Below are 12,523 nucleotides of genomic sequence, written 5' to 3' on the forward strand. Positions count from 1 at the left end.
AACAATAGATGTATGCTAATGAACAGAAAATCTATTTTTATCCAAGATTGGTTATCAAAAGGTGTTTGGGCAATTGCCCATTTTGTAGATAAAGAAGGACATGTTCTAGAACATCAAGATTTTTGTTTAATATCCAATGTTCTAAAAATAAATTTAATCGGGTTATAAGATCAATTCCACTGTCACTTAAAAACATAGTTGTAAATGATATAATATATTCTGACATCTCCCCCAGGTTAAGACAACTATATATAGATGCTATTCGATTTTGTGATGTTAAATGCAATAATACGTTTCTAAGATCTTCATTAAGGAGTCTTTATTATCCAAATTTACTTAGATGTAATTACATATTAAAAGATTTCCAAAGGGAAGAAACTGAAAAAATAAGAAGTGATTATATCTTCCCTATCCCTCCTAAAGGGAAAGAAATCCAATTTAAAATTTTGAATAAAATTTACCCAACAAATAGACTCCTTGGGGATAGATTCAATATAGAAGCGGGTAATTGTGTATTTTGCGAAACAGAAGAGGAGGACTTAGACCATCTATTTATTTTTTTGTGTGCAATTTTATACAAATATTTTGGTTAGATTTTCATGCCTGGCTTTGTTCCAGTGGGATTCAAATTACCCCATTTACCTTAAATATGATCATGTTTGAAGTGTTTTTGAAAGAAAAGAAAGTTAATTATGGTGTTAATGTGTTATTAATTTTGTGCAAACAATTTATACATAAATGTCGATTTTTTTAGACCAAACCAACACTATCTTATTGGAAAAACGACTTAAAATTATTGGTTAAATCTTTGATTTTAGTTAAAAAGAAAAAGGCTGATTTTTTTATTTCCTTTGTAGAAGATTTTGAGTTAGTAAGTTAATAATAATAATAATAATCTGTTAATTATGACCCCACCTTTAGATTTTCTTTTTTTCCCTATACATGAAAGTGTTTAATATGTAAGGAATTATTGTTCTCTGAATATGTAATGTAAGGTGCATTTTGATTGCATGTTATCTTTTCTAAAAAAAAAAAAAAAAAAAAAAAAAAAAAGAATACGACGTGACCCGGAACTTTTGCAGGTTGTTTGTTTCAACCCGGAGTCATTAGGCGCCGTACCTAAAACGTGTGTGTTGACAATCATCGTGGAAATTGACAGTTATTTTTTTCCCCCACGAATATAAACTATTTTAACGTTGTAACCTGTTATTTAAAAGGAGCAAACCCGCTCTGACGTTACCGACGCTCCACCATGAAGATTAAACGACAGAAACAAGCCAAGAAAACGATTAGCTTCTACAAATACAACTTCAACTTCAGGGAGCCGTTTCAGCTCCTGATCGACGGAACCTTCTGTCAGGCGGCGCTGAAGAACAAGATTCAGATTAAAGAGCAGATGCCGAAGTACCTGATGGGGGAGGTGCAGCTGTGCACCACAAAGTGAGTACGAAGACGGAGTGATTATGCGTCAACACGTTTAATCAAATCACTTTTATTGTCATGTCACTTGTGCAGGTACACTGGTACAGTACATGCGAGTGAAATTCTTGTGTGCGAGCTTCACAGCAACAGCGTTGTGCAAAAATACAGTAACGTAAAAACAAGCAAAATATAAAAATGGCTAATCTAAGTAATAATATGTATAGTATGTAAGGTATACACGTTACTGAATGTGTGTACTAAGTATGTTTTCCTACGTGTGTGCGTGTGAGTGTGTGTATAGTGTGTATATGCATGTTTTACGAATGAACAAAGTAAACAATAAGATAAGAGATATAAAATGTACAGAGGTTGGTATGTGCAAAACAGTGGCATTAATGTACAGTATGGAGTGTGTAATGCTGGAGTTTCAGTAGTGAGGGTGAGGTGTCTGTGAAGTGTTCAGCAGTCTGATGGCCTGATGGAAAAAGCTGTCTCTCAGTCTGCTGGGATGGTCTCCTTCCTGATGGAAGTAGTCTGAACAGTTTATGGCTGGGGTGACTTGAGTCCTTAGCCCCATTCCCACCTGTACCGGGTCGGCCCGGGCCGGGTAGCGTAGGTTGTTTACATATCTGGGTGGCCTGGAATTTTCCCGGGCCAACCAAGGCTCATTCTCGGCCCTCTTCCCGAGGGGTACTGCTTCAGGCCGACCAGGGCCAACACACCCACTGCTGACAGCAAATTCACACCTTCCATTAGAGCAAGCCTCTGATTGGTGGGTAGAATCAGCCCATTCACACCTTCCATTAGAGCAAGCCTCTGATTGGTGGGTAGAATCAGCCCACATGGGCTTAAGACAAGGATGTGTGGAATCAACCGGGCCAGGCTGGGGCCGACTGGGGCTACCCGGCCCGGGCCGACCCGGTACAGATGGGAATGGCCCACTTGATGATCCTCGCCGCTTTTCTCTCTTTATTAATCTAATCCCAACATCCGCCCATCCTCAGCTGTGCCCTGAAGGAACTGGAGACTCTCGGTCAACAGCTGTACGGAGCCAAACTCATCCTGCAGAGATTTCAGGTCAGGAAATGTGCCCATTTCAAGAACCCCGTTCCTGCTTCAGAGTGTCTTCTGTCCATGCTGGGGGACACAAATCCACACCACTACTTTGTGGCCACGCAGGTAAACACCGTCTTTATCTGTAGCCGTTGCACTAAGGGGCTGCCAGTTAAAATTCAAAAAAAAATTTTTTACACCCGTGTCTCTGTGAAGGACCGCACAGTGACAGCCAGTGTGAAGAAGATCCCCGGTGTCCCTCTCCTCTACATCATCCTCAACACGATTGTGTTGGACAAACCCAGCCAGGCGTCTCTCGACCACATCCAGGCCGTCCAGCTGGGAGAGCTGGTGACCCCCACCCAGCAGCAGAGCATCCGCAATTTAAAGGAGGAGCAGGGCATCAGCCGCAAGGACGGAGAGAGACGGGGAAAGAAGAGGAAGAGGAAGCAGAGCCACCCCAACCCTCTGAGCTGCTTAAAGAAGAAAAAGAAAGGACTGCCAACACCGCCGCTGAAGAAGGCCGAGCCCGGAGAAAAGAGGAAGAGAAGTAGACACAAGAGACGAAAGACAGAGGGAGGAGGCAATATGACGGCTCCTGCAGTTTCAACCTCTTAGTGACAAAAAAGACACGGACTAATCTAAATTCAAAACAACACATTTATTCCTGATTTATTTTCCAGTTTCAATTCAGACAATAAGAGTTTGCTGTTTGAAACACTGTTTATAGTTTGTTTTATTTTGAAAAATCTTTTCACTTACAAGACTTAAAGTGCTCCGAGGCGTCCGCTTCAGCATGGAGAGGATCTGTCTTTGCTTTTATACAAAACAAAACTTCAGGTTTATGGTTAAAACACACGATGGATGCTGCAGCCCTGCCGTTGTGCTTAATGGTTCAAGTCGGCCTTCGCTTGATTTTCTTTAGAGTCAGCTGTTTCTGACGTTTGATATTACCGCACCTCACAACAACAAATGAACACGACTGCAATAAAATTAGCGTGACGACGTTTGTGTTGGATCTGAATTATTACCCATCTATCCAGTCTGGACAAAGTGCACTAGAAGGCATGCAAGGACGCTGGACAAGTCACGTCTACTGGGGGGAGAAATGCTGAAGCTCTGTTTCCAAATCAGTGTTTCACAATTTATTCAAACGTAATAGTTTGTTTTAAGCAGCCGCCCTTAATGCTGAGGATTTGGGGAGATCTGAATAACTAAAACAGACGGTCCTCCCACTCCTGCTGGACAGAAATAATCCGAAGTTCTGTGCTTAGATGACGTGGAATCGAGGACCGGGTGTAGCTTTGATGTCGCTGTAAGGCTCCTCCTGGACGAGCTCCACCGCCTGCTGCTTCTTCAGAACCAGGAAGCTGTAGAACTTGGCGGCTGCCTGCTTCCTGTTGTTGTTCCTGCACAAATCTAACAAGCTGACCGACTGGGTGCCTGTCTTGGCCATCACCCTCTGGAGAAACGAGAGATCAGGAAACAAATTGTTTACGTGTGTTGTGTGTTTTCATGAAGCTATCGCCTACTGTACCTGTAGACCGTGAAGCATCTGCTGGGTTCTTTTGTTCCACCTCCTTTCCTCCTGGTCCTGGTCTCCCTGCGTCTCCTCCTCCTGACAGGAATAATCAAAACAAAACATCCATAAAAATACATGAAAGCACTATTATAATTAGTGCAAATGACATTTATTTTTAGCTCACCTCTTCATCCGAGTCCTCGTCGGTCTTCTTCTTGTCCTTGTCAGCGAGTAGGTCCAACTCTATGAGCTGACTGATGCTAGTGGTGTCCTCTGGAGGCAGAGGCACAGCAGACTCCTCCAGCTGCTGGGACACTTGAGCTGCATCCTGCTGCTGCTCCTCCAGAGCGCCCATCTGAAGGCGGAAGGAGATCAGAGGACATGGTACAGAAGACAGGGTGGGACACGTTCTTCTGGACTTACAGGGAGGGCTGGTTCTGTGTCCTGAGACGTCTGGCCTCTTTGGGAGGACGGAGGCGGCATGACTGCTTCATCCAGCGTCGTCCTGCTCCCCTCCACTGCTGAAGTCTGCAGTGTCGCTGCCTCCTCCATGATGGTCTGGTCTGAAGGACAAAAACAAACAGAATCAGCATCAAAATTACACAAAAGCCTCGTAAACCACAAAAACAACTAAGTTCCAACCTAAGACGTCTCTCTGCTGCAGGCCTGTGGGTTCCTCTCTTGGCACCTCTGAGTTCTCCAGATCTTTGAGGAACTCATCCAAACTGTCAGCCTCTCCACCCTTCCTCCTCTTCCTCAGCTCATCTGGCACCAGGGGTGTCAGACATCTTGTAAACATCTAGAGTGAAGAAGGTGTGTGTGTGTGTGTCAGGTGTATTTATAATTAAGAAAGCGGAACAAATTGATTTATTCCTGATCCGTTGCTACCTTTAGCAGCCGAGCATTCCACAGAGGCTGAGCTGGGAGGGAGAAGAGCTTCTCCACTCCTCCGGTCTCCTTCCACATCATCAGTTTCTTTGTAGGCGGAGCCAAATCCAGGGTGGTGACGATGTCGGAGTAGTCGGAAAGCTGTGCGCGAATAGTTTTACTGTCGAGCTCCTTCACACTGTCTACGATCAGCTTCCTCTTGCGCTTTGCCTTGGTCTCCTTCACTGCAACAGTCACTCAGAGATTCAATAGAAACTCAGGAGGAAGTAAGATCAGCCCACATGCAGAAAAAAGGTCGTTTTTTAAAAATCAAATATCACAGTTTGACCTGTGATGTCGATGGGCTCCAGGGCGAAGGTTTCCTCCTCGTTGTGGACCAGAGCGGTTTGTTCCTGCTGGTCCGTCATGGCTGGCAGCTGCTCGGTTGGGCCTGAATCAGGACTATCTGGGGCTCCAGCTAACGACACAAACATAATCACACAGAGATCTTAACATCACGACAGCTGGTTTATCACTCCGGCGTACCGAAGACGAGGTCGGTGGGACTGACCCGAGAGAGCATCAAAGTCATCCTCATCGTCTCCGTGGTCCTGAGGCATCATCACGCTCTCAGTGATGGCAGGAGTGTCATCAAATATGCCACCGCCGTCCTCGTTACTCAGCAGCTTGTCCACTGTACACAATTAAAGATGTTGTTAATCCTTACAGAGGTACAACGATACAGCACACTGAAATGTCCGCTCTTACCCAGCATTCCTCCCTCGTTGCTCTCCGTGGGATTGTCTCCAAAGTCATCCTTGTACTGTTCATCGTACTCCAGGTGGTTGGACTTGTCGGCCATTTGATTAGCTCCGCCCTCCGCCTCCAGCAGGAGGTTGGAAGCCGATGATCCCATGATGTCCACCTCGAACGCGCTCTCCTCTCGCATCATCTCCCGCTCGTCCATCCCAAAATCCGCTGCACAACGCAGCAGTAAAGCAGCGTGAGTTAAATCTGGTATTTTTGTGACTCTAACAGCAATAAGGCCTCACATGGGGGATATTTACACAGAAATAACGAGCAAAACCACGAAGAAATACAAACATCTAGCATGCCTACCAAAGTCATTGTCCTGCAGCAGGTTGAGGTTTCCCACCTCCTCCCTCATGGTGATTTCTTCCACTCTGCTCTGATTCAAGTTGAACTGCTGAGCCACATCGATGTCGCTGCTCAAAACACATCATCCAATCAGCTTTTACGATGAAAAATAGACATCTGCAGCAGAGAACAGGTTCAGGAGCAATCTAGCCAATCAGAAATACACGTAGCTCTGGGATGCGACACTAGTAACTTTTTCTGCCGAGGTCAGAGTTGTAAAACGTTGCAGACGAAGGATGTTGAATCTAATTGTTTGCCTGCTTGTGAAAATGCATTTAACGCCTTCATAAAATCTCCTTTTACAAATTAAAGATACATTTGTGTTCATGGACACTATTAAAAATCAGTTAAAGCATCAATGAAGAGTTTGTAACACCTTAAGCTATCGCTATCAAGCTGGCTTCAGTGCTTCTTTAGGTCAAATCTTGCACGTTGGACAGCACTCTGTCGCCCTCTGCTGACCAAAAACTGCACCGAAACAGCAGCTTATCTGACAAAATCGCACGTAGTTTTATTTCGCAACGTTTTGGTTCTAGTTTTAAACTTGTTACAAGCTCTACACCGTCAGAGGACTCACTCCAAGTCTGGCAGCGGCTGATCAAAATCGTGAAACTCTTCCGGTAGCGTGATGGCGTTGTACGCCGCTTCTCGGTTCTCCTCTGGAAGATCCACCACTCCTAAAACACAAACACGGGGAAAGAGTTTTATGATCTGACACGGAATATTACTGCGTGTCACTAAAAAGACTGAAAAAGAAATATAAAATAAAAGAATGAGTAAAAAGTGGTACTTTGAACTGACCTGGTCGAAAGGCCATCTTAATCTTAATGAAGGCCTCGTTACAATCTGCCAGCAGGTACTTGGCCTTCCTGTGGTAGATCCTCACCACGCCCAGCAGCAGGTGGCCTGATGTTCGTAGTGCCATCTTCACCTGAAAACCAACGTTTTAGTTATAGAGGTCAATAATAAACGGTCACCATGGCAACATCAAGAAGCTAGACATGTAAAATGACCTTCGGGGAGATGATGCTCTCTACGCTGCTCTCCAGGTTGCACTCAAACACATGGGCCTTGGTCAGCTTCTTGTCCCAGTGGGCCGCCAGCCAGATTTTGGCCAGCGGCCCTCGTTTGCTGAGGACAAAGTGGGCGTAAAACATCGTCTCGACGTCCTCTCAGCGCTAAGGGAAAGGGGGAGGGGAGACGGCGTTGCGCCTGCAGAGACGAAACAAAAATGTTTAAAGAGGTCCTTCACTAGCAAACCATTTTCTACTCCCTCGCTCACTCTGAGTTTAACCTGCAGGCTGAACACGAAAATACTCTCCTACGTCTACCTCCAGCATTAGCTTCTGACGGTGAAATGCTAGGATATGAGAAGCCTGACAGGTCTACCTCACCCTGTCACTTAACGTTCATGGACTCACCCATCTTGGTTCATGACAGGAAAAATTGTTGATGTTTTAGCGTCCAGGAAACAGCAGAGAACATCTCGACTAGCAGAAGCTAACCATTAGCATTACCAACTCCACCACACAGCAGAACTCCTCAAGGCTTGTGTTATTTGTGGTGATGAAACATTAACGTTGCAGAGCTAACAAAGTCAGTGAGTCGCATTGCTGATAGCCAATCATCTGTGGGATGCCCTAATATCAGAAAATAAGACTCCAGATCCTGTCATCTGAAGCCACATTATCATGGCTGATTTCTCCGTGCCACAGCACGCATCCTTTTCTGTACTGTATCTTTACCTTTTCTTCTTTTTGTAACTTATTTTTATTTTATTTCTTTAATCATCTTTTAATGATCTATATTTAATTTAATGTCCTGTTTTATTGCTTTAGTATTCATTTTATTCTAAATAGTATTAATATTATTGCCTAATATGATCTTGACTTTTGCTTAACAGCACTTGGTGCAGCTTTGACACTGACATCTAAAATAATTGACCAGATTTAAGACTCCCCACGCAGCAGGATCTCTTTTAAGGGCTTTTTATGGTTTAGTGCAAGTTTTATTTATGGTTACAAACCCGGTCGGTGTTATACTGTCCAGTCCTCCAACACAACATGAAAAAAAGACAATATGTAGGAAAAACGTACATGCTGCAACTGTAATTTTAAATATTTTAAACCTACATCTTCACATTTGAACAATAGGCACACATCTTAAGGATGTGATGGGCAAACAGGTCTCGACAGGCGAACATATAAAGACACAACACAATGTCTGAGGTGTGTTCCACCTGCGTTAAAATTATGTAATTGCTGTATTTTCTCTTTATCTTAAAAGACGCAACGTTTGACAGTAAATGTGTAAATACTGTTTAACAAACATTTACAACCAATTACCGTTTTTGACCGTCGGTGACGTTTAATTCAAATATTATATTTAAACCGCAGCAGCTGATGCTCTCAAACACTGGACAAAAAGCAACGCCAGTGCGTCACTTTCCACACAATTAAACAGGTTTAAATTTCATTATCACGTTAATATAAAGCTGAATGACTCACCGAGTCTTCGTCCTACGTTTTACCCGATTTTGGGCGCCGTGATGAGGCCGCTGCGGGAACCAGCTCCCCTCTCCTCCACGAACTGAACAAACCAAGATGGCGTCGCCTTTCATGCGCAGCGGTGCTGATGAGAGGGAGGAAGGATGCTGAGCTGCTCCACACCTGAGTTAAAGTGTCTTAACTAGGTGAGGGGAGTCAGCTCAAACGGGACTTATTATTATATTAAAAAAAAGTAGAATACTTTTAAATTTGCGGTTGACATTTTTGTATTTTTGTAATTGTATTGGAATAAGTACAAATGTTTAGGAAAAATAAGGTTTTCTTTTGTGCAATGATAAAATGTGCCAACTGTTATTTTACAACTGATCCCTTTAAAAAATCGGCTGACAAGCAGATACATTTCATAGTTAATTTATTTAAAAAATAGTAATAAAAGTAAATGAATCAAAATTTTAACCAGATTTAAAAAAAGAAAGACTGCCACTAGAGGGCAGCAAAGCTTAAGAAGAAATGCACCAGTCAGCCAAGAACAGCACAAAAACCAGTGATTTCTCCACTTAAATCTATGAAATCACTGTAAATTAATCCAAACACATCAAATCAAATCAAACTTTATTTATATAGCACTTTTCACGCAAAGCAAGAACCACAAAGTGCTTAACAGATTAAAATGACCCATATGACCCACATTCCCTCCCTTTCCCACACTTAAAACAATTATGACAGTTTCACCCCCAATCCACAAACCATTCCTATGCACGCACACGCACACACACGCACACGCACACGCGCACACGCACACACACACGCACACACACACACACACACACACACACACACACACACACACACACACACACACACACACACACACACACACACACAACACATTAAAAGACCACAGTAAACACCAGGCTGAGCTCAGATTGGACAGGTAATGAAAGACATGCCATCAAGGGAGCCATCTGCCTCAACAGCAGCAGATCCACGGCAGCAGCCAGGACACCAATCCAGGGCGGCCTGGGAGGGAGGGTGGTAACCCCCAACACTACCTGGGCACTACCCAAGGAGCGCCCCAGCCGCCGCCACCGACCACCGGTCCCGAGGCAGAGGGCTGCACAGAGTTTACACTGGAAGGATTAAAATGTGTTACATGTAAAATCACAAGAGCTAATATGGATAGTAAAATATCCAATAAAATGTGATTATATAAATAGAACAACATACACGTGTAAGACAACAGTAATTAAAACAAATAAATAAGTAAAACAAGCAATGCAATACATAGTAATCAGTTAAGAGCTAAACTAAAAAGCTGGGTCTTGAGCCTGTTCTTAAAAACATAGACACAAATCATCATTACCTAAATTCAGTTCTCATCCAACGGCTTTTAAAATGACCCCTCTATGTTCTTATTAGGAAAAACGTGATTTTTTGTTGCTGTTGTGACTTTTCATATAATTTCAAGTCACATCATGCATTAGTTTGCGTACTGTTTTGCTGTCAAAATAGTTTAAACTAATGCTAAATTAATCAAGCTACCTACTTGACAGCTATGGAGACCATTTCTTTGTATGGGATCCCATACAAAATAAGTAACATCTATTTTTGACCTTATTTAGATTAAAAACAAATTATAAGAGTGTATAAAATTACGTGAAAATATCTAATCAAACCAAAACGTAACGTTCAATCTAAATTTGTGATGAGATATATTCTGTAGTATTTAATGCTGCAAAATACAGACAGCCTATAAAAACACAAGCATGGTGAAGAGATCTCCGAACTGAGAGCCCATTTAACCACATATCCAGATTAATGATGTTTTTGCCTCTGTCGTTAGCAGCTTGTTTACTGTTGTCGTGCTTCACCCTGCTTCACCTTCTCCGACCAATGACCCACCGACATCAGCTCACGCTTCACAGAGTTTACATCTCAGGTCATTTTCCTGTTTGCTTGCACATCGATTTTGAACATTCCCAACAAACTAAAGTCATATTTTGTGGTTAAAAATGGGGAAAACAACCAGGTTCTGCTCCCCACACACCTCGTCTCTTTGCTCCATGACAGAGCACAAGTTTTCCTCAAAGCAGTGACCGAGTGTTGAGTCAACTCCAATAATCCCGCCCTCTGACTCATCTCTGCCAGACTAACAAGTTAGAAGCACCCCGGTCTCATCTCTACACAGAGATCAGGAGAGGATGGAAAAAAAAATACAGCAGTGTTCAGGCGCGTTGCAAGCTTTTCAAAAGTGTGGGGGATGTTGTCTGTGCCTAAAATAATTTCATGTTATTCATCTTGTTAGTTTAATTTCTGTAATAGCGGAGCAGGTGCGAATTTTAGACGCGTCACGCACGTCTCCGTTTTAAACATGTTTAAACTGTTCAGAATACAAATCCTGTCACGATTTGAGGATGTTTGGACCCAAAATGCAGTACCCAGGATGACACGAGGCAGGAGATGAAGTAAAGTAAATAATCCTTTATTCGCAGGATGACAACAAAAGTAAATCCAGAGGCAGGGAGCCAAAAATCCAAAAATCCAGAAGAAGAACAAAAGCTCACCAAGAGCACACAAGCTGGGACGAGACACGAAGCTCACACAGAGCACCAGAACACACTGACAAACAAACAATGGACCCACACCAAACAGAGACAAGACAGGGCTCAAATACACAGGGAGAACAATTAAGGAAACAGGAAACAGGTGTGTGGAGTGAGACACCTAACTGAAACGCAGACAAAGGACACATGAGGGCGCTAAGAGACACAAAAGGGAATCCAGAGAGGGACGGAGGACACCAGGAGGCACATGAAGAAAGGGGCAGACGCAGATCATGACAAATCCAGGCTCTGTCTCGTTAGATTGGTGCAACTAAAGTTTGTACTGAATGAAATTTTACATTAAACCATGTTGAAAAGAAAAGGATCCGATTCAATCGTTTCCCCCTCATTTTACAGTCAGTACAGCGCAGTGCGCATGGCTTTAGGGTTAATCAAGTTTAGTTGTTTCTCTTTGTAACAATCTTCACAAGAAGGTAAAACAGTTAAATGGCAGGTTACAGATATTTACATTTGACTGTTTATTTTGACGGATAAACTCAAGGATGTTGGTTGTTTTGAAAGAACAAGAAACCCGGTCTCTCTGAGGGATGTGTCACTTGGAAAAATGTTTTCTGATTATGAAACTTTGGCTGAATAGCGCTTGTTCCTGTCTCTAATATGGAGACGCATGACGCATCCAGTCTGAGGCAGAATAGCCTCTTCAGCTCAGAAAGCACCTGCAGAGACATTTGATTACGCACAAAGTTCATGTGGAGCAGAAGCGGTCGGGCTACGGCAGGTGAAACGTTCCTAGCCTACATGAAGTGAAACTGTTTAATTGTAACATTAATATGTTACTGGACACGCTGGTCTGGCTGGTTAGACCAGTGTTTGAAGTGGAAAACACACACACACACACACACACACACACACACACACACACACACACACACACACACACACACACACACACACACACACACACACACACACACACACACACACACACACACACACAAGGCAACATAACCCTCTGATGCATGAATTAAGAACAGTGCCAGTTTCACATTCAATATTCCTCAGCCATGTGCAGTGATGCTTTTCATTATTTTTAATGTTACTGGACTTTTTTTATTGATCTTTTTTTTAATCTGTTCTATGAAAACATGAATAAAATGATCAAAAACAGGTGGAAGTGAGAGCATCCATGGGGAATATTTGAAAAAACGTATGTCTCACTCTCAAGTGCTCTTCAGCATCAAATAAATCGTAGAACATGAGGAAGAAGAACCGGTGATCTGAGGCACTCTGAGGGTTTCATTTATTAAACAAGGAAACACCGACGCGTTTCGGTACGACCTTCTTCAGGGCATAAACCTTTATGCCTTGAAGATGACTCACTATGTCACAAAAACTAATGTCCATCCTTTTTTACAAATTTACAGCCTAAT

General features: G+C 43.0%; 2 protein-coding genes across 2 annotated transcripts; one reads left to right on the forward strand and one right to left on the reverse strand.

The window, feature by feature from the left end:
- Positions 1-1,108: 1,108 nt before the first annotated feature.
- On the forward strand, positions 1,109-3,480 carry utp23 (UTP23 small subunit processome component). Its single transcript, XM_015973487.3, has 3 exons — positions 1,109-1,440; positions 2,427-2,601; positions 2,692-3,480. Exons 1-3 carry the CDS (start codon positions 1,253-1,255, stop codon positions 3,091-3,093), a joined length of 765 nt encoding a protein of 254 aa, XP_015828973.1. The 5' UTR covers positions 1,109-1,252; the 3' UTR covers positions 3,094-3,480.
- Positions 3,481-3,534: 54 nt separating this feature from the next.
- On the reverse strand, positions 3,535-8,669 carry rad21b (RAD21 cohesin complex component b). Its single transcript, XM_015973478.3, has 14 exons — positions 8,530-8,669; positions 7,036-7,234; positions 6,824-6,953; positions 6,600-6,699; positions 5,984-6,090; positions 5,633-5,842; positions 5,436-5,558; positions 5,214-5,342; positions 4,886-5,109; positions 4,640-4,796; positions 4,421-4,560; positions 4,182-4,352; positions 4,013-4,093; positions 3,535-3,937 (listed from the first exon to the last, which is right to left on the reverse strand). Exons 2-14 carry the CDS (start codon positions 7,177-7,179, stop codon positions 3,746-3,748), a joined length of 1,908 nt encoding a protein of 635 aa, XP_015828964.1. The 5' UTR covers positions 7,180-7,234; positions 8,530-8,669; the 3' UTR covers positions 3,535-3,745.
- Positions 8,670-12,523: the final 3,854 nt, after the last annotated feature.

The sequence above is a fragment of the Nothobranchius furzeri genome, chromosome 19 (assembly GCF_043380555.1).
Source record: "Nothobranchius furzeri strain GRZ-AD chromosome 19, NfurGRZ-RIMD1, whole genome shotgun sequence".
In the NCBI taxonomy this organism is placed as follows: domain Eukaryota; kingdom Metazoa; phylum Chordata; class Actinopteri; order Cyprinodontiformes; family Nothobranchiidae; genus Nothobranchius; species Nothobranchius furzeri.

Excerpts from the sequence above, each read along its gene's own strand:
- utp23 (XM_015973487.3), top strand. The coding sequence starts at position 1,253 with ATGAAGATTAAACGACAGAAACAAGCCAAGAAAACGATTAGCTTCTAC. Across the intron at positions 1,441-2,426 it reads GTGCAGCTGTGCACCACAAA|CTGTGCCCTGAAGGAACTGG; the intron begins GTGAGTACGAAG and ends GCCCATCCTCAG. Across the intron at positions 2,602-2,691 it reads ACTACTTTGTGGCCACGCAG|GACCGCACAGTGACAGCCAG; the intron begins GTAAACACCGTC and ends GTCTCTGTGAAG.
- rad21b (XM_015973478.3), bottom strand. The coding sequence starts at position 7,179 with ATGTTTTACGCCCACTTTGTCCTCAGCAAACGAGGGCCGCTGGCCAAA. Across the intron at positions 6,700-6,823 it reads TAAGATGGCCTTTCGACCAG|GAGTGGTGGATCTTCCAGAG; the intron begins GTCAGTTCAAAG and ends TTTGTGTTTTAG. Across the intron at positions 5,110-5,213 it reads GGAGCCCATCGACATCACAG|TGAAGGAGACCAAGGCAAAG; the intron begins GTCAAACTGTGA and ends TGACTGTTGCAG.